Raw genomic sequence first — 19612 nt, 5'->3', positions numbered from 1 at the left:
ATCAAATATAGAGTTATCTCCACAAGGTTTAGTGATAGCTCCACTTAAACAGCGAGTTAACAATGTGTTTTTGATTGTACATTCTCTCCAACTATTAGGGACAGATTAACACAGCAATAATCAAATATAGAGTTATCTCCACAAGGTTTAGTGATAGCTCCACTTAATCAGCGAGTTAACAATGTGTTTTTGATTGTACATTCTCTCCAACTATTAGGGACAGATTAACACAGCAATAATCAAATATAGAGTTATCTCCACAAGGTTTAGTGATAGCTCCACTTAAACAGCGAGTTAACAATGTGTTTTTGATTGTACATTCTCTCCAACTATTAGGGACAGATTAACACAGCAATAATCAAATATAGAGTTATCTCCACAAGGTTTAGTGATAGCTCCACTTAAACAGCGAGTTAACAATGTGTTTTTGATTGTACATTCTCTCCAACTATTAGGGACAGATTAACACAGCAATAATCAAATATAGAGTTATCTCCACAAGGTTTAGTGATAGCTCCACTTAATCAGCGAGTTAACAATGTGTTTTTGATTGTACATTCTCTCCAACTATTAGGGACAGATAACACAGCAATAATCAAATATAGAGTTATCTCCACAAGGTTTAGTGATAGCTCCACTTAATCAGCGAGTTAACAATGTGTTTTTGATTGTACATTCTCTCCAACTATTAGAGACAGATTAACACAGCAATAATCAAATATAGAGTTATCTCCGCAAGGTTTAGTGATAGCTCCACTTAAACAGCGAGTTAACAATGTGTTTTTGATTGTACATTCTCTCCAACTATTAGGGACAGATTAACACAGCAATAATCAAATATAGTTATCTCTACAAGGTTTAGTGATAGCTCCACTTAATCAGCGAGTTAACAATGTGTTTTTGATTGTACATTCTCTCCAACTATTAGGGACAGATTAACACAGCAATAATCAAATATAGAGTTATCTCCACAAGGTTTAGTGATAGCTCCACTTAAACAGCGAGTTAACAATGTGTTTTTGATTGTACATTCTCTCCAACTATTAGGGACAGATTAACACAGCAATAATCAAATATAGAGTTATCTCCACAAGGTTTAGTGATAGCTCCACTTAAACAGCGAGTTAACAATGTGTTTTTGATTGTACATTCTCTCCAACTATTAGGGACAGATTAACACAGCAATAATCAAATACAGAGTTATCTCCACAAGGTTTAGTGATAGCTCCACTTAAACAGCGAGTTAACAATGTGTTTTTGATTGTACATTCTCTCCAACTATTAGGGACAGATAACACAGCAATAATCAAATATAGAGTTATCTCCACAAGGTTTAGTGATAGCTCCACTTAAACAGCGAGTTAACAATGTGTTTTTGATTGTACATTCTCTCCAACTATTAGGGACAGATTAACACAGCAATAATCAAATATAGAGTTATCTCCACAAGGTTTAGTGATAGCTCCACTTAAACAGCGAGTTAACAATGTGTTTTTGATTGTACATTCTCTCCAACTATTAGGGACAGATTAACACAGCAATAATCAAATATAGAGTTATCTCTACAAGGTTTAGTGATAGCTCCACTTAATCAGCGAGTTAACAATGTGTTTTTGATTGTACATTCTCTCCAACTATTAGGGACAGATAACACAGCAATAATCAAATATAGAGTTATCTCCACAAGGTTTAGTGATAGCTCCACTTAATCAGCGAGTTAACAATGTGTTTTTGATTGTACATTCTCTCCAACTATTAGAGACAGATTAACACAGCAATAATCAAATATAGAGTTATCTCCGCAAGGTTTAGTGATAGCTCCACTTAAACAGCGAGTTAACAATGTGTTTTTGATTGTACATTCTCTCCAACTATTAGGGACAGATTAACACAGCAATAATCAAATATAGTTATCTCTACAAGGTTTAGTGATAGCTCCACTTAATCAGCGAGTTAACAATGTGTTTTTGATTGTACATTCTCTCCAACTATTAGAGACAGATTAACACAGCAATAATCAAATATAGAGTTATCTCTACAAGGTTTAGTGATAGCTCCACTTAAACAGCGAGTTAACAATGTGTTTTTGATTGTACATTCTCTCCAACTATTAGGGACAGATTAACACAGCAATAATCAAATACAGAGTTATCTCCACAAGGTTTAGTGATAGCTCCACTTAAACAGCGAGTTAACAATGTGTTTTTGATTGTACATTCTCTCCAACTATTAGGGACAGATAACACAGCAATAATCAAATATAGAGTTATCTCCACAAGGTTTAGTGATAGCTCCACTTAAACAGCGAGTTAACAATGTGTTTTTGATTGTACATTCTCTCCAACTATTAGGGACAGATTAACACAGCAATAATCAAATATAGAGTTATCTCCACAAGGTTTAGTGATAGCTCCACTTAAACAGCGAGTTAACAATGTGTTTTTGATTGTACATTCTCTCCAAACTATTAGGGACAGATTAACACAGCAATAATCAAATATAGAGTTATCTCTAAAAAGAAAGAAAGAAATGTTTTATTTAACGACACACTCAACACATTTTATTTTCGATTATATGGCGTCAAACCTATGGTGAAGGCCCACACAGATATTGAGAGAGGAAACTCGCTGTCGCCAATTCATCGGCTACTCTTTTCAATTAGCAGCAAGGGATCTTTTATATGCCCCATCCCATAGAAAGGATAGCACATACCACGGCATTTGATGTACCAGTCATGGTGCACTGAACGAGAAAGAGCCCAATGGGCCAATTGACGGTGATCAATCCCAAACCGACCGCGAGGTTATCTCTACAAAGTTTAACCAGTTAATAAAGTTCACTTTCATTCTTCAATGAGGCAAACAGCATTCTTCGTTATGGGTGAGAACAGCTGCTTTATTTATATCTTGACAAATGCTTTTAAACACTACGTATAAAATAGAACTTTTCTCCCCAAAACACATTTCCTTTTCTGTTTTCATCAAGACAAACTGTAACTACTGACAAACAAAACTTTTAAAAATCCATAAACTTGTCATGTCCGAACCTGTTTCTTGCCAATGGAATCGAAGCCAGCAATCTTATTTCCTTTAGTGTCAACTAATGTCCCATACGGTTCGCATGTTATCACTTCATACAGCTTCTTTGGCAAGGGAAGTAACTGTCGTAGAATGTCAATACCATCTGAATGCTTTTCTCCCAGCTCTTTCTGTAAACCAAACAGAGAGATTAAATAACAAACAAAAACATTTTGCACGTGGTAATCTTTTACACATTTTATAGCTCCAAAATAAGGGTTGTTTCAAAAACTGAACACATCAGGGTGGGTGGGTTTTTTTTGGTTTTTTCGGGGGGGGGGGGGGGAGGAGAGAGATGGGAGTCACTATAATTAGTATTTAATGCGTCTGATGTATTTAAAAATAAAAATTAAAAATGCATATGGAAGTATAAAACCAAAAATAAGTACCCTGAGTCTTTTAATAAGATTCAAATATGTCTTCTTGGTTTCATCACCCTTCTCCGATCCATCAGATATAAGCGTCCCGTGTATTAGCACCGACAACATGTCTATCACAGTCATGAAGAGTTCACTGCAACAAAATCACGTATCATCTGAGAATGAGTGCTGTCACAAAAATTTATATCATTAGTTTTATTATAGTAACATAATACTGGATTCCTATATTACACCAATATTAAAAAAACACAATGTTCATCTATTAGAAAAAAAACAAGTATTATTCTAAACTGAAGTCGCAGACCCTAATTTCAACTCGTAAAAACTGATCCTAAGGCTGGTTAATCTACCAACCTGTAACACATTTGGATAATTTTACAATAGAGTGAAATAAGAGACTGTAAAGTTGAAATGGGAAAATACCTGTAAAAAGTAGACTAGAGCTCGACTCTGTAACGTTATTTCTCAAAGGTATATTTATGCATTTAAAAATATTTAAAAAATACATTTCTTGGTATTAGAAACACCAGGATGACTAGAAATATTTTGTATGTACAGACATGGATAATCTATGAAATAAAATCTAGGTAATGTCTGATTACAGTTATGAAAAACGGCTGTAATAGTGAAAAATATGTCACAGTGTTTAAAAACCAGGATCCGTCACTTTAATGAATGATTGTAAAAATCCACAGAAACCTTTAATCCTCTTGCATTCGTATTACGTAAGAGTTACCGGAATGAAACGGTTACAAATGTGGTCTGATTCCACACTGACCTGTTTGTTTGAATGTCGACCACTCCGTGACTTATTAGCTGAAGAAGCAGCATCGACCAGTCATTTGTGTTGGTGTTGTTTCGCTGAATCGTATCAAACGTTCCACCAACCTGAAAACATTTACAAAACAGAGAGAACTTATAGTAGTTTTCATACCAGACATTTTAGAACTAAAGAAATCCCCAAATTATATAAAATCCATGAAAAAAATAATTTACTTAAGAATATGAATGAATAAATGTTTAACAACCTCAGCATGAACATTTCCACAAGTAATGTGTGTCAAACAAAGGTAAATATATGTTAAAATATATATAAAAATTCACAAATTAAATTAAAACACAGATTCCCAAAGCATACAAAAATAAAAGCATTGAGTACGGACTGTTTTAACATCAAAACAACACAACAGCATCTTATGAATTCAGAGCTCACCATGTCCACTGACAGATTAGCCAATTGCTAACTTTTATACAAAGTGGCTACAACATTTAGTCTTTGGCTAATTTTTTTTTTTTAAATTAACCAATTTTGAATAATTTTCAATGAAATGCTCTACATATCTGAAAATTGGCTCAAACAAAATTTGTTCCAGTTCGAGTTCTGGAATTTATAATTCCCAACTGATTGGTGCTGACTATCGTCAAATCCAGTTTGGCAAGCGAGCACTATGAACAAACTATAGTCCGTCCCATTCTCCTACAAAAACGTTTTTTTTAAAAATAATTTCAGTTTGGTTTGATGTAAGAAGAAAAGTAAAAAGTGTTTTGGAAATAACAAGAAAAACAACAATTTTTGTGTGCAATTTAGAAAACAATCACCCGAGAAATAGCTAGCTTGTAGTAAATTCCATAGCAAAGGAAAAAAGAAGAAAGTTACAGTCACATGGCCGAAACTAGAGGGAGCATACAGTAGAAGAGATTTAGGCCATCCCATTGGCTGTTGGGATGTTCGGACCAGACTACTAGCCGTAGGGGGGAGTGCACATGTTTGAGGACAGGTGATGTTAACATGAAAAGGTGTTCCCTGTGGGAAGGACTACAGATGGCCAACTGACCAAAATTGTGCAGTGGATATGCCACTGGACTGACAGCCGGTGAGTAGCGAGTTCATATCCCATTCAGGACATGAAAAATTACATACCAGTATATAAATGCTACATTGCACCTAATTGCCGTGTCCAACAAGACATGACATACACTGCTAACTGCAAGTCCAAGGTACTGGGTTCACCACCTGGTACCGGCTCCCATCCAAAGTGTGTTTTAACAACTCAGTGGGTAGGTGTAAAGCCACTAGACTAACTTCTCTCTCACTAACCACTATCCACTGTCCTGAACTTGAAGCTGGTAGGTACTGGGTTAACCCCCTGGTACCAGCTCCCACCCAGAATGAATTTAATGACTCAATGGGTAAAGCCACTACACCGACTTCTCTCTCACAAAAATCACTAACAACAAACCACTAATCCATTATCCAGATAGCTGAGCCAACACCATCAGCTAAATCCATTATGATTGTCAACAGAGGGTTTAACATAATAATGATGTAGGTAAAACAACCCTATCCTATCCATAAACATCTCAAAATGGTAAGACCACAAACTGAAGTGGAAGGAACGAAATGTATTATTTAACTACACACTCAACACATTTTATTTACGGTTATATGGCATCGGACATATGGTTAAGGACCACACAGATATTGAGAGAGGAAACCCGCTGTCACTTCATGGGCTACTCTTTTCGATTAGCAGCAAGGGATCTTTTATATGCACCACCCAATAGACAAGATAGCACATACCACGGCCTTTGATGTACCAGTCGTGGTGCACTGGCTGGAGTGAGAAATAGCCCAATGGGCCCACCGACTGGGATCGATCCCAGACTGACCGTGCATCAAGCGAGTGCTTTACCACTGGGCTACGTCCCGCCCAAACTGAAGTGCAAGATATTTCTTCCGCACCGGAATGTACCTACTCACCAGAGACAAGCGCAGTTGCAATGATTCGTGGATATTCTGTCGGATTTTTGATTCATCTGGGTACTTCTCCTACAAAACAAGAATACGCAGGCAGGTAAACACAAGAACAGGAAGGAAATGTTTTAATTAACAACACACTCAACACATTTTATTTACGGTTATATAGCGTCGGACATACGGTTACGGACCACAAAGATATTGAGGGAGGAAACCCGCTATCGCCACTTCATGGGCTACTCTTTTCGATTAGCAGCAAGGGATCTTTTATATGCACCATCCAACAGACAGGAAAGTACATACCACGGCCTTTGTTACACCAGTTGTGGATCACTGGCTGGAACGAGAAATAGCCCAATGGGCCCAAGAATGCAAATGGACCCTAGGTCGATCACACATCAGTCAAGCGCTGTACCACTGAGCTATGTCCCGCGCTCTAAGTAAAGGGTCCTTGTGAGCTTTTCATCAAACAAGTAGAACAAGAAAAGTTTTCAGGAAACATTATAACATGGAATTCTGGAAAAATCTAGAGATTTCCCCTCCTCCCCCCCTCCCCCCCATCCATCTCTGCTAACTAAACACAAATTAAGGTCATATAAAATCAAAGTCTTGTTAATTCCTAAAGATATTCATTATCGAAATTAAGGCTTTGTCACTTTCAAAAAAGTTAAAGTTTGTTTTGTTTAATAACACGACAAGAGCACATTGATTTATTAATTATCAGCTATTGGATGTCAAACATTTGGTAGTTTTTCACTCGTAATCTTAGAAGAAACCCTCTACATGTTCCTGTTAGCAGCAAGGGATCTTTTATAAGCACTTTCTCAAAGACAGGACAGCACATACCATGGCCTTTGATATACCAGTCATGGTGCACTGGTTGGGACAAGACAAAACCTAACATTTCAGAGAATTGATCCGACTGATCCCACCCATTGAGAAAAAAAAACCCAATCAGTTGAATGGATCCACTGAGGTAGTACAATCCTGTGATGCAAGCACTTCAAACGAACACTCAATCGACTGAGAAATTCAGAATAATTCCACAAAATGTGTAATGGTTGGCATCTCATGTATAAATTAGGAATTTAAATCTTTCTATTGTAAGAAAAGAATGTGAACGAACAAGCAACTCCTTGGTGTTGTTGATGAACTTCTCTAGCTGTGAGTGTAGCGAGTTGAGAAGTCCCTCGCGTTGTTCGTCCTGACCCTTCAGACATGTCAGAACCAGAGACAAGAACGGCTGATGGCCAAGCAGAGATTTACTGAAATATCAGACAAACTTTATTATAACTATTTTTTTTTTATACTCTTCGTCATGTTATTCCTCTATCATGTATATTTCATTATTATTAAAAAGTGATAACATGAATATTGTACCTCTTAGTAAAGGCGATAATATGAATATTGTTCCTCTGTATTAAGTGTGATAACAAGAATATTGTTTCTCTGAACTACGGTTGATAACATGAATATTATACATCTGTGTGATAACATGAACAATGTAGGTATGTTAATAACAAAAGTATTGTACCACAATATTAAAAATGCTAACAGGAAAATTATACTTGTATTAAAGGGTGATAATATGAATATTGTACCTCTGAATTAAAAGACAGCAACATAAATATTGTAGCTCCCTGTGTTAAAGTGTGATAACATGAATATTGTACATTTCTGTATTATACAATGACAACATAAATATTGTACCTCTTTGTGCTAAAACGTAAAAGGTACAATATTACTCTGAGTAAAGAGTAATATTGTACCTCTGTGTTAAGGGTGTTAACATGAATATTGTATCTGAACTAATCAATAACAACATGATTACTGTACCTTTCTATTAATGATGATAACAAGAATATTGTACCTGTGTTTAGGGTGATAACAAGAATATTGTACCTGTGTCAAGGGTGATAACATCAATATTATACCTCTTTTGGTTTTTCTCCTTATCCATCTTGCTCTTCATAGACACAAAGTCATTTCCACTCTCCAGGACCTGTCCTGCTAATTTAAGGACTCTTCCTTGGATTGTGCAGGGCAACTTCGAGATAAGTGGGGCCACCAGCCATACACTATTTTTGTCCGCATCTTGTCTACAAAAATAAAATATTCTTGGTTGTTATTTATGTGATATAACCAATATCTAGCTCAGTCAAAACTTTTCAACTTACTGTTCTGTCAAAATCTCTGCTGGAGGATAAGTCATAAAGATAAGATTTTTAAAAATACCAGTTTTGTTACAAAAATATAAAAATAATAATAATAAAAATAAAGATTAAACCGAGTGTTAAAAATTAACACATTATTAGTATTTTTTAATCCTAACTGGAGTATAAAAATGTTGCAAATGATGTTGAAAAGGATAATCTATCACCAGCCTTAATCAACAGTTATCAAGTATAACAAGAATGCCGTCTACAAGGAATAGCCTATGTGGAAGCAACAGGTTTCTTCTCCTACCATTCACACCAAGAGCAACAATTAGTGAGTAGACAATGTGCTGGGTGTGATCAAACATAATTCCTTTCCTTCACCCTGCATTCAAATAATTTTTAAAAACCAAGCATTTTTGAAAATACTGCTAAAGCAATACACGTCCTCTAATGGGCCCCACAAACTTATATGTCTCAAGTTCAAGGGCCATATCTGTCAAACATGGATAACTTCCACTTTGACAGTTATGGCCTTTCAATAATTTCCTATGAAAGTAAAACTTCGATCTGGCTACTGGTGTCATGGTTAAGCCATCGGACATAAGGCTGGTAGTTAAGGGTTTTAACGACTCAGTGGATAGGTGCAGACCACTAACCACTAACAATTAACAACTAACCCACTGTCCTGGACAGACAGCCCAGATAGCTGAGGCGTGTGCCCAGGACAGTGTGCTTGAACCGTAATTGGATATAAGCACGAAAATAAGTTGAAATGAAATGATGTGGCTAGATGTTTGTTAAAAACTTGCAACTCTTCATAACGTGATCTGTAACTTCACATAACAAATTTCAGCTCCTTATCTTGAAGCATCGTAAAAAAAAAAAAAAATAATGTCTGAAAAACTATTTGTGGGACAGACAAACAGACTGAAACAAAACCTATAGTCCCCTCCAGCTGGACTGGTCAAGAGACTAAAAATGATACAATCAGTCTCACTTATTCTGTTGATTCGGAGATGACGCCCCAGCAGTTGATTTGCAATTTTCAGTTTGCTGATGAAACAGTTCAACTGTTTCCTTGGCGATGTTATCAAGAATATTGTTCGTCTCCTGCAAATAAAGAGAAATATTAACACATACATCAGTTAAAGTTTGCTTTGTTTAATGTTACCACTAGAGTACAATAATGTATTAATGATAATATTAATATATATAATCGTTGATTATTGAATGTCAAATTTCTGATAATTTAAAAGACACCTGCTACATATTATCTTTTATATACACTTTCCCATAGATGGGACAGCACATACTTTTGACCTTCGCTATACCAGTTGGAATGGGAAAAAAAGTATCTCAAATAATCTTGCCATTATGGCAGATGAATGTTCTTCTACAGAGGTAAGCTACATTTTGCCGGTGAGTTTGTTGACCATCTTCACAATTGGTTAATAAACACTGCTCTGGTCTGGCAGTACGAAGAAATTAGAAAACGCATCATTTAATTTATGTGCATTTTACCACAGACAGGTAAGCACAAATCACGACCTGTGACCAGTTGTGGTGCACTGGTTGGAATGAGAAAAAAACTAATCAGTTGAATGAATCCACTGAGGTGGTTCGATCTGTGATGTAAACACTTCAAGCAAGCACTCAACCGACAGAGTTAAACCCTGCCACTAATAACAGGTGGTCACTTAACAAGAGGTTTGACTGTGCGTGTATACTTACCGTTTGTGTTGTAGCCTGTTTGAACATGAGCTGAACCCTGCCACTAACAACAGGTGGTCACTTAACAAGAGGTTTGACTGTGTGTCGTATACTTACCGTTTGTGTCGTAGCCTGTTTGAACATGAGCTGAACCCTGCCACTAAAACAGGTGGTCACTTAACAAGAGTTTTGACTGTGTGTCGTATACTTACCGTTTGTGTGTAGCCTGTTTGAACATGAGCTGAACTCTGCCACTAACAACAGGTGGTCACTTAACAAGAGGTTTGACTGTGTGTCGTATACTTACCGTTTGTGTCGTAGCCTGTTTGAACATAAGCTGAAGTTCGAGCCAAGACACTCTCAAAGACCACTGGTCCAGAGTCTGAAATACATAAATATTTAATTTTAAACATTGGCAATAAGAATCCAGATGGAAAGCCTCATCAACAAAATCAAAATGTCATCACCAAAGACTACAATTAGTCATGTTCCAAGTAAATGTTTTCAGATTAACAAGTTTTAATGTAAAAATGTTCCGACAAAGTCTAAAAAGAAAGACAAGCAATGAAGATTATAGGTAGGGATGTGTGAGAGAGATTGAGAGATTGAGAGAGAGAGAGAGAGAGAGAGAGAGAGAGAGAGAGAGAGAGAGAGAGAGAGACACACACAAAGAGAGACAGACAGACAAACAGGAAGGAAGGAAGGAAGGAAATAGTTTATTTAACAACACACATTTTATTCACGGTTATGACAGAGACAGACAGAGAGACATAGACAGAGAGAGAGAGAGAGAGAGAGAGAGAGAGAGAGAGAGAGAGAGAGACAGACAGACAGACAGACAGAGAGACAGACATAGAGAGATTTGGGTCAGAAGCATAAGATTATGAGACTTAATCCCAAAATGTCTATATTACATTATTTTATGAAGGAGACAGAATCCTAAAAACAAATTCCTCAAAGTCCTATGCCTGATCATATTACATTATGTCCACAAAATTACCTACATTTTTAAAAAAGAAAGAAAAAGGCAAAATACTGATAAAATCTGCTTAACACCAACCTGCAGTATTCTGAGAATGACTTGTTTGTTGTCGGCATCCACTCCGTCCACCTGGTTGGGCAATCCACTCGGATAACATATCATGTGCAGCAACTGCTGGGCCTGCAAACAACACAAGTCATTTCATATACAGTGAAATCTCTCAAAACTGGACTCTCTGTATAACGGAATTCTATCTAAACCGGACGTTTTTCACGGCCCCTTTTTAAATATCGGTACAGAAGAGAACCTCTCTAAAACAGATACCTCTTAAAACTGGACTTTTACTTGGTCCTGAGGGTGTCCGCTTTAGAGAAGTTTCACATGTATGAATCAGGTCTAACAATGACATATTTCGACCTTTAACCTTCCGACTACTGGATTAATTTTTGACAAAAACCATGTTGAGTTTATAATTTTTACTCGCATGTTTTCACTCAAATGTTTTTAAAAATACATAAAATAAAAATCATATTTGAATTGGTAAGTATTATTTTCGTGGGTTTTTCTAATTTTTATGTTTTAAATAAGTTAACCTTGATTAAAATTAGGCAAAAAATTGAAAAAGTCACATTTACTAACTATTTCGTTTGACAACTGTGTACCTGTTTGTTTGACAACTGTGTATCTGTTTGACAACTGCGTACCTGTTTGTTTGACAACATGGGGTCAATGAGGAGATCTCCATCGAAGAGGTTCTCGGGATCCTTGAGGAACTTCTCCTGTACCCAGGTCTGTCGACACATCTCCCGCAGCGCGTGCTTTGAAAACTCACTCAGTCCCGCGCTCTCCATGCAGTTCTTGCCATGTAAGGAAGAACTACAAAAAAATTAAATAATAATAACAAGAAGCATTCTTTCTTTCTTTCATTTCAACTTATTTTTGTGCTTATGTCTAATTAAGGTTCAAGCACGCTGTCCTGGGCACACACCTCAGCTATCTGGGCTGTCTGTCCTGGACAGTGGGTTAGTCGTTAGTGAGAGAGAAGAGGGTATAGTGGTCTTACACCTACCCACTGAGTCGTTAAAACTTGCTCTGTGTGGGAGCTGGTACTGGGCTGCGAACCCTGTACCTACCAGCCTTATGTCCGATGGCTTAACTACAACACCGCCGAGGCTGGTAACAAGCATTCTTAGGGATGTGAGAGGGGCTGGAAAAAAAAAGCTTATTGCGGCCGGGGTCCAGGGGCCGCTCAAGGGCCCCTGAAGGAAAATTGTTGTTTGCAAAGTCTGGAACTGCCAAAAATTGCATTCAAATGCTAACAAATCTAAACTGATTATAACTATACTATAACGCACACATCATGAAAAAATGCAAATGAACCTTGTGTGCTCAACAGTATTGAACATCATGTTTTGGGGGGTTTTCCCCGACGAAATGGAAAAGCGCATTTACACGTTTCCACATAGCTCTCACATCCCAGCATTCTTAGAGTACTGTTAAAGCAATACATGTTACCTACCAGGCCCAACACATTTTCTTATTTCCTAAATGTATGTTCAAGGGTCGATATTTGTGCATGGTTTGAATTACTCTGACAGAGGGGCACTGCAATTACTGCCTTAAGATAGGCATGTGACAGAAGGACGGAGATGAAACCTATAATCCCCTAATGTCTAACGTGTCACTTAAAGCTGCAATATCAAGATTTTAAAAATTATTATTATTTAACAATTTACACCATATAGCCGTAGTTCAAAATGTGCTGAGGTGGTGTTGTTCATTTTCATTGTGACGTAAGTTTGTGACTAAGTTGCTTTCCTGTGGGGCGGGGCGAAGCCCAATGGTAAAGAGCATATAAAAAGATCCCTTGCTACTAATGGGTTTCGTCTCCGAGACCACAGGTAAAAATTACCAAATGTTTGACCTCCAATAGCCGATGTTTAATAAATCAATGTGCTCTAGTGGTGTCTTTAAACAAAACAAACTTTTAAGTCTGGGTCTTTTAATGGGTCTCCTCTGAGACTATATGTAAAAATGACTAAATGTTTGACCTCCAGTAGCCGATGATTAATAAATCAATGCGCTCTAGTGGTGTCGTTAAACAACACAAGCTTTATGCTGCTTACCCCAGCACCATGTTCATGTCTACGTCATCGTCGATGCCGCGTAGCAGCGTCTGGATGATGTCATCACCACCCTTGTCTTTGCTGCTGTTGTTGTTTGAGTTTGACTTGGACTTGGATTCGTCATTACAGGAATCACCTAGTGAAAGACAACCACAAGACTTTAAACCAGGTTTGGTTTTTCTCCTTCCAACCAGTGCACTGGTCAAACACTGTGGTATGTGCTTTCCTGTCTGTGGGAAAGTGCATATAAAAGATCCCTTGGTGCATTAGGGAAAATGTAGTGGTTTTTCTCTGATGATTATGTGTGAGAATTACAAAATGTTTCACATCCAAGTGCCGATGATTAATTAAAGGGACCGACCCTAGTTTCAGCCCATGAAAATTAACACTAAGTTTAGTTAATCTACAAAGCTGTAAACCATTTGGATAAAGTTACAATTGAGTGAAACATGAGTCTATGACTTTTGACATGGTGAAATACCCTCTAAAAATAGACTAAAACTCGACCCCATAACTGTTTTGTGATGTTAAAAACACCATGATGACCAAAAATACTTCGAATGTATGGAAATTGATAATCTAAACCATAAAATCTAAGTAAAATATGATTTCAGTTATTAAAAACGGCTATAATAGTCCAAAATGTGCATTAGTGTTTAAAAACTAGGGTATGTCCCTTTAATCTATGTGCTGTTTTTATGTCAGAACATATTTGAGCAACTATAGTCCTTCCCACAGGGAATGGCGTTTTTTCATACTATGAAATTTACTACAAACTATTTCATTCTGAGCCGATTATTTTCTAAATTGCATACAAAACTAGTTGGGTTTTTTGGTATTTCCAAAACACTTTTACTTTTTTTCTTACGTCAAACCGAAATGTAATTTTTCTATCCCACATGACCACATAAGATGGAGTCTGATAATACCACCTTTTATACGTAATGCATAATGAGACAAGACACTTTCTCTCACCTAGTACCAGTATTGCCTTGAGCACGGCGAGGACTGGACCAAGGGTTATGCTGTCGTGTGCCGCCTCCAAGAGGTGACAGTCGCAGGACGCTTTGATCATCGACGGCTCCTTCATGCTGTTACAGAAGCTCGGGACGCCGGTCATGATGAGGTGGGACGTCTTGAAGAGACGCAGCAACAGGTGACAGGTGAGACGGGCGCCCGGCTCGGCATCCTGGTCTCCACCAGCTGAAAGATTAAACAGCAAGAGGTCATGAAGTGTCAACATATTTCATGAAACAATGCTCAGCTACCTGATCTCCATCAGCTGAAACATTAAATAACAAGGTCATGAAGTGTCAACATATTTCATTAAACAATGCTCAAATATTAAACAATACTAGTTCATGATGTGTCAACACATTTCATGAAACATAAGAAAAAATTCATGAAATGTCAACATTAAAGAACAAGATTGCATGACCTGTCAACATATTTCATGAAACATTAAACAATGCTCAGCATTATGACCTCTGCCAAGTGATATACTGAACAACAAGTGTTCAGTAAGTGTCAACATATTTTATAAAACATAAAACAAGAATGCATGAAATGTTAACATATTTTAAGATAGTGAATAAGACTTCATGAAGTGTCAACATATTATTAAAGGGACTGTCCCTAGTTTCATCGATGTGTGTGTGTGGACAGTGATGCACTTAAAGTGAGAGGTCATTTTGACAAGGAAAACTAAGAGCACTTACCTGAGGGACAAGCTGCCAGTAGTGACAGGAGCACCACGTGAACCGAGGTCTTGAAAGGAGAAGCAGTGCCAAGCGATCAGTATCGCGGTAAACACAGCCAGGGAGAGGTCAGGTTAATGTATGAAAACTAAGAGTACTTACCTGAGGGACAAGCCGCCAGTAGTGACGGGAGCGCCACGTGAACCGAGGTCTTGAAAGGAGAAGCAGTGCCGAGCGATCAGTATCGCGGTAAACACAGCCAGGGAGAGGTCAGGTTAATGTATGAAAACTAAGAGTACTTACCTGAGGGACAAGCCGCCAGTAGTGACGGGAGCGCCACGTGAACGACGAGGTCTTGAAAGGAGAAGCAGTGCCGAGCGATCAGTATCGCGGTAAACACAGCCAGGGAGTCGTGGATCGACAGATCACTCACCTACAGATGATGATAAAGTTTTAATCAGTTTAAAATAAACAATTTTAAAATATTGTTTGAATAAAATAAAGACTTAAAAAATAAAAGTTTTATTTTCAAACCTGTTTTAATAAGTCCATTTTCACACCCCCAAAAACACCTCATCAGATACACTGCATTGTTAACACAATCACCACACCTAAAGCATTTAAATAACTGTTTTACAGGTAGTGGGGGGACAGAAAATACTGATGATGTAATTTTCTGTGATTTTCTGGCTGCCTACACATTTTAAAACCCCTAAAAATAAACCATGCGGACTATCTAACGATGCAGGTTATTTAACCCTTTCTGATCCTTGGGGTATAATAAAACACAACAACTGAACAAGTAAATAATGGACTTCAATATTTATTTTCAAAATACCAGTAGTTGAACGACATTTTGGAGGGAATTACAATAAAAGCATAAAAAGACAGCTTACATAGTTGATTAGTTTGGGCAAACTGATAATTAACGATAAAAGTTCATCAGATTCTACTGTTAGGGTCAGACTGTCAATGCCAGCAGAAAGTTGTCCAACTCAACAGTTGTGTTGTAATTTCATTTCCCCAACTCTCGACTGATGACAGCTCCACTCAGATTAACAATGGGTTACACGACGAGAATGGACTTGTAAGAGTGCTCAGACTAGCAACTAGACAGTCGTAGAAGTCGTGACAGCAATTGGTAGTCTAAGCCTAGCATTATACTAATAGCCACTGACAAAATAATGTGCTAGAAATTTCTTTCGTCTGCGCTCGCTCTACTTACATCGATCTGAGTGAGGACGTCAATGAATCCGCTGCTATGCATGGACGAGCAGCACAGGGCCTTGAGAACTCCGAGCCACTCGGCACTCAGCGGGTTGCAGCGAGCGGTCAGCTCCGCACACAGCACCGAGATCTCGTTCAGTCTGAGAGAAAACATACAAACATCAATCAAAACAGAATAGTCAGCTCCGCACACAGCACCGAGATCTCGTTCAGTCTGAGAGAAAACATACAAACATCAATCATAACGGAACGGTCAGCTCCGCACACAGCACCGAGATCTCGTTCAGTCTGAGAGAAAACATACAAACATCAATCAAAACAGAATGGTCAGCTCCGCACATAGCACCGAGATCTCGTTCAGTCTGAGAGAAAACATACAAACATCAATCATAACGGAACGGTCAGCTCCGCACACAGCACCGAGATCTCGTTCAGTCTGAGAGAAAACATACAAACATCAATCAAAACGGAACGGTCAGCTCCGCACACAGCACCGAGATCTCGTTCAGTCTGAGAGAAAACATACAAATACAAATCTTAATAGGACAGAAATCTTATTCAGTCTGTGAACAAATAAACAACCTTGAATCGTAATAGAAGAGAAATCTCACTAAGCCAGTGAAAAAAAAAAATATGAAAAAAATTATAATAGAACAGAATCTCATTCAGTCTGAAAGACAAAAAAAAAAAAAAAAAATATACTAATTTGGAAAATAATGAAGACTGACAACCAAGTTTAATAACATCTCAATCATGAGAATTTTTTTTATCGGCTATTGAGTGTCAAACAAGGGTAAGTGTCAAATTTAAAAAAAATTATATTTAATTTCTTTTTAAGTTTTAAAACCCCAAAATGGTCAACCAAAATAGATCTGGACCCAATTTCACAAAACATCAAGCCAAGTTCTGCACATAAACCACCATTTTTATGACTATTATAATACAACAAATATAGTTAGAAATACATTTATTTCATTTTCTTTTGTCCTTAAAATGCTCCAATTCCCATAATGATGTAATTTTCTTTGCGAAATAGATGCCAAACACTTGTAAATGTATGCCCAGTATAACTGCTAGTCGCAGACGTAAACTTACGATGTTTTGTGAAATTGCCCCCTGAACAGTAACTAGGCCTCACTAAAATAGATGAGAAATAATTCCATTTAAAAGAATTGGGCATTAATTACTGGATTCACCGTTTTCATAGAGTCCGGCCTTAACGCATTTTCCCTAATTTCATTGGCGCTCTCAGAGCTACGGACTATAAACCTGTTGACACTGTAACAAGTATAATCTGAATTACCGTTCCTGACTCTGAGAATTACAAATATTTAGAATGGCATTTGTTACAAAGCTGTATCGGTTAGCCGAGTTCTCTGTTAGCTGCTTCACCATCGCATGATCTGGCTGTGACCTGCAATTAAACAGAATACAATTTCTTAAACACAATCCATTTGAAAGAACAATGTGTTAGTGACAATATCATAAATCAATATCCAACACATATTGGTGGCAGTTCCATGGTGAAGGTCTCAGTGATGCGATACCCGCATAAAAAATATATAGAGATTATTATACAAGCTTGTGTCGTACTGATTTTACGACACGAGTGTCAGAATTATTGTATTACCCAAGCGAGAGTGAGGGTAATACATGAATCCTGAAACGAGTGTCAGCATTATTGTACTACCCGAGCGAGAGTGAGGGTAATACATGAATCCTGAAACGAGTGTCAGCATTATTGTACTACCCGAGTGAGAGTGAGGGTAATACATGAATCCTAAAACGAGTGTCAGCATTATTGTATTACCCAAGCGAGAGCAAGGTTAATACATGAATCCTGACACGAGTGCCACCATTATTGTATTACCCAAGTGAGAGCAAGGGTAATACATGAATCCTGACACGAGTGTCACCATTATTGTATTACCCGAGCGAGAGTGAGGTTAATACATGAATCCTGAAACGAGTGTCACCATTATTGTATTACCCGAACGAGAGTGAGGTTAATACATGAATCCTGACATGAGTGTCAGCATTATTGTATTACCCAAGCGAGAGCGAGGGTAATACATGAATCCTGAAACGAGTGTCAGCATTATTGTATTACCCAAGTGAGAGCAAGGGTAATACATGAATCCTAAAACGAGTGTCACCATTATTGTATTACCCGAGCGAGAGTGAGGGTTAATACATGAATCCTGAAACGAGTGTCAGCATTATTGTATTACCCAAGCGAGAGTGAGGGTTAATACATGAATCCTGACACGAGTGTCAGCATTATTGTATTACCCGAGCGAGAGTGAGGGTTAATACATGAATCCTGACACGAGTGTCAGCATTATTGTATTACCCGAGCGAGAGTGAGGGTAATACATGAATCCTGACACGAGTGTCACCATTATTGTATTACCCAAGCGAGAGTGAGGGTTAATACATGAATCCTGACACGAGTGTCACCATTATTGTACTACCCGAGCGAGAGTGAGGTTAATACATGAATCCTGAAACGAGTGTCAGCATTATTGTACTACCCGAGCGAGAGTGAGGGTAATACATGAATCCTGACACGAGTTTCGTAAAATCAGTACGACTCACACGCGTGTAATAATTTCTTAAATTACGTCATTACACTTGTTATTTGGTTTATGTATATATTACAGAGGTCAACCTACTTGAAGTGATCAAAGAATTGTTCAAAAAGGCATTTCAGTATTTTGTATTAATTGTTTAATGCAGACCTATTTCTTCAACCGGACTATATCAAGCTAACTAATGACATGGTAAATGGTGGCATGGTGTATTAACAATAGTGACTTACTTTCCAGTTCCAATAAGATCCAGCATGAATGATGGATCCCAGCGTAGATTAGACGCAGACGGGTTCACAGGGGCATACAGTGTCTGCTTCATTTGATTGTAAGCTGGGTTAAAGATATCGGCAAACTTTATCTGAAAACACAAATTCCAACAAATCAGTTTTTCATACAAGCAAGTGTGACTTTCTTATTCTTGAGTAGATTGCTGGAATACATTAGCATCAAAGAGACCATGGGCAGAATTTACAAAGTTTGTTTTCTTAAAAAATAGTAAATATATGTATAGTCCTTCCCACAGGGAATGCCTTTTTTTTCCTTCATATTATTTAGTTCTGAGCCGATTGTTTTCTAAATTGCACACAAAATGACTACTACAAGTTATTTAGTTCTGAACCGACAGTTTTCTAAATTGCACACAAAATGATTACTACAAGTTATTTAGTTCTGAGCCGACCGTTTTCTAAATTGCACACAAAATGATTACTATAAGTTATTTAGTTCTAAGCAGACTGTTTTCTAAATTGCACACAAAATTATTTAGTTCAAGAAGTGGGAGGAATTTATCTGTCTGAAGTGCTTGGGTCATAGCATGGAATCTTCTCAGTGGACCCACTGGGTTACTATTCATCCCAACCAGTGTCCCATGATCGGTATATCAAAGACTGTGGTAGTTCTGT

The 19612-nt window shown here is 37.6% G+C and overlaps 1 protein-coding gene across 4 annotated transcripts in view; it reads right to left on the bottom strand.

Moving 5' to 3' along the window:
• LOC121369215 (mediator of RNA polymerase II transcription subunit 12-like protein) overlaps nt 1-19612 on the bottom strand; it is a 75753-nt gene that overhangs the window by 22948 nt on the left and 33193 nt on the right. For all 4 annotated transcript variants that reach the window (XM_041494150.1, XM_041494161.1, XM_041494169.1 and 1 more), the window contains exons 20-35: nt 18938-19068; nt 17420-17530; nt 16115-16256; nt 15193-15322; nt 14168-14395; nt 13193-13328; nt 11771-11942; nt 11145-11246; nt 10392-10466; nt 9372-9484; nt 8150-8314; nt 7342-7480; nt 6219-6287; nt 4236-4345; nt 3467-3590; nt 3047-3208 (exon numbers count right to left, since the gene is read on the bottom strand). In XM_041494150.1, the coding sequence (XP_041350084.1) occupies nt 3047-3208; nt 3467-3590; nt 4236-4345; nt 6219-6287; nt 7342-7480; nt 8150-8314; nt 9372-9484; nt 10392-10466; nt 11145-11246; nt 11771-11942; nt 13193-13328; nt 14168-14395; nt 15193-15322; nt 16115-16256; nt 17420-17530; nt 18938-19068 (2109 nt within the window). The remainder of the gene's footprint in view (nt 1-3046; nt 3209-3466; nt 3591-4235; nt 4346-6218; nt 6288-7341; nt 7481-8149; nt 8315-9371; nt 9485-10391; nt 10467-11144; nt 11247-11770; nt 11943-13192; nt 13329-14167; nt 14396-15192; nt 15323-16114; nt 16257-17419; nt 17531-18937; nt 19069-19612) is intronic.

This window comes from Gigantopelta aegis, chromosome 1 (genome assembly GCF_016097555.1).
Source record: "Gigantopelta aegis isolate Gae_Host chromosome 1, Gae_host_genome, whole genome shotgun sequence".
Taxonomy (NCBI): Eukaryota; Metazoa; Mollusca; class Gastropoda; order Neomphalida; family Peltospiridae; genus Gigantopelta; species Gigantopelta aegis.
Note: the sequence above shows the minus strand (reverse complement) of the source record. Positions and strands in the feature narration are given on the sequence as shown.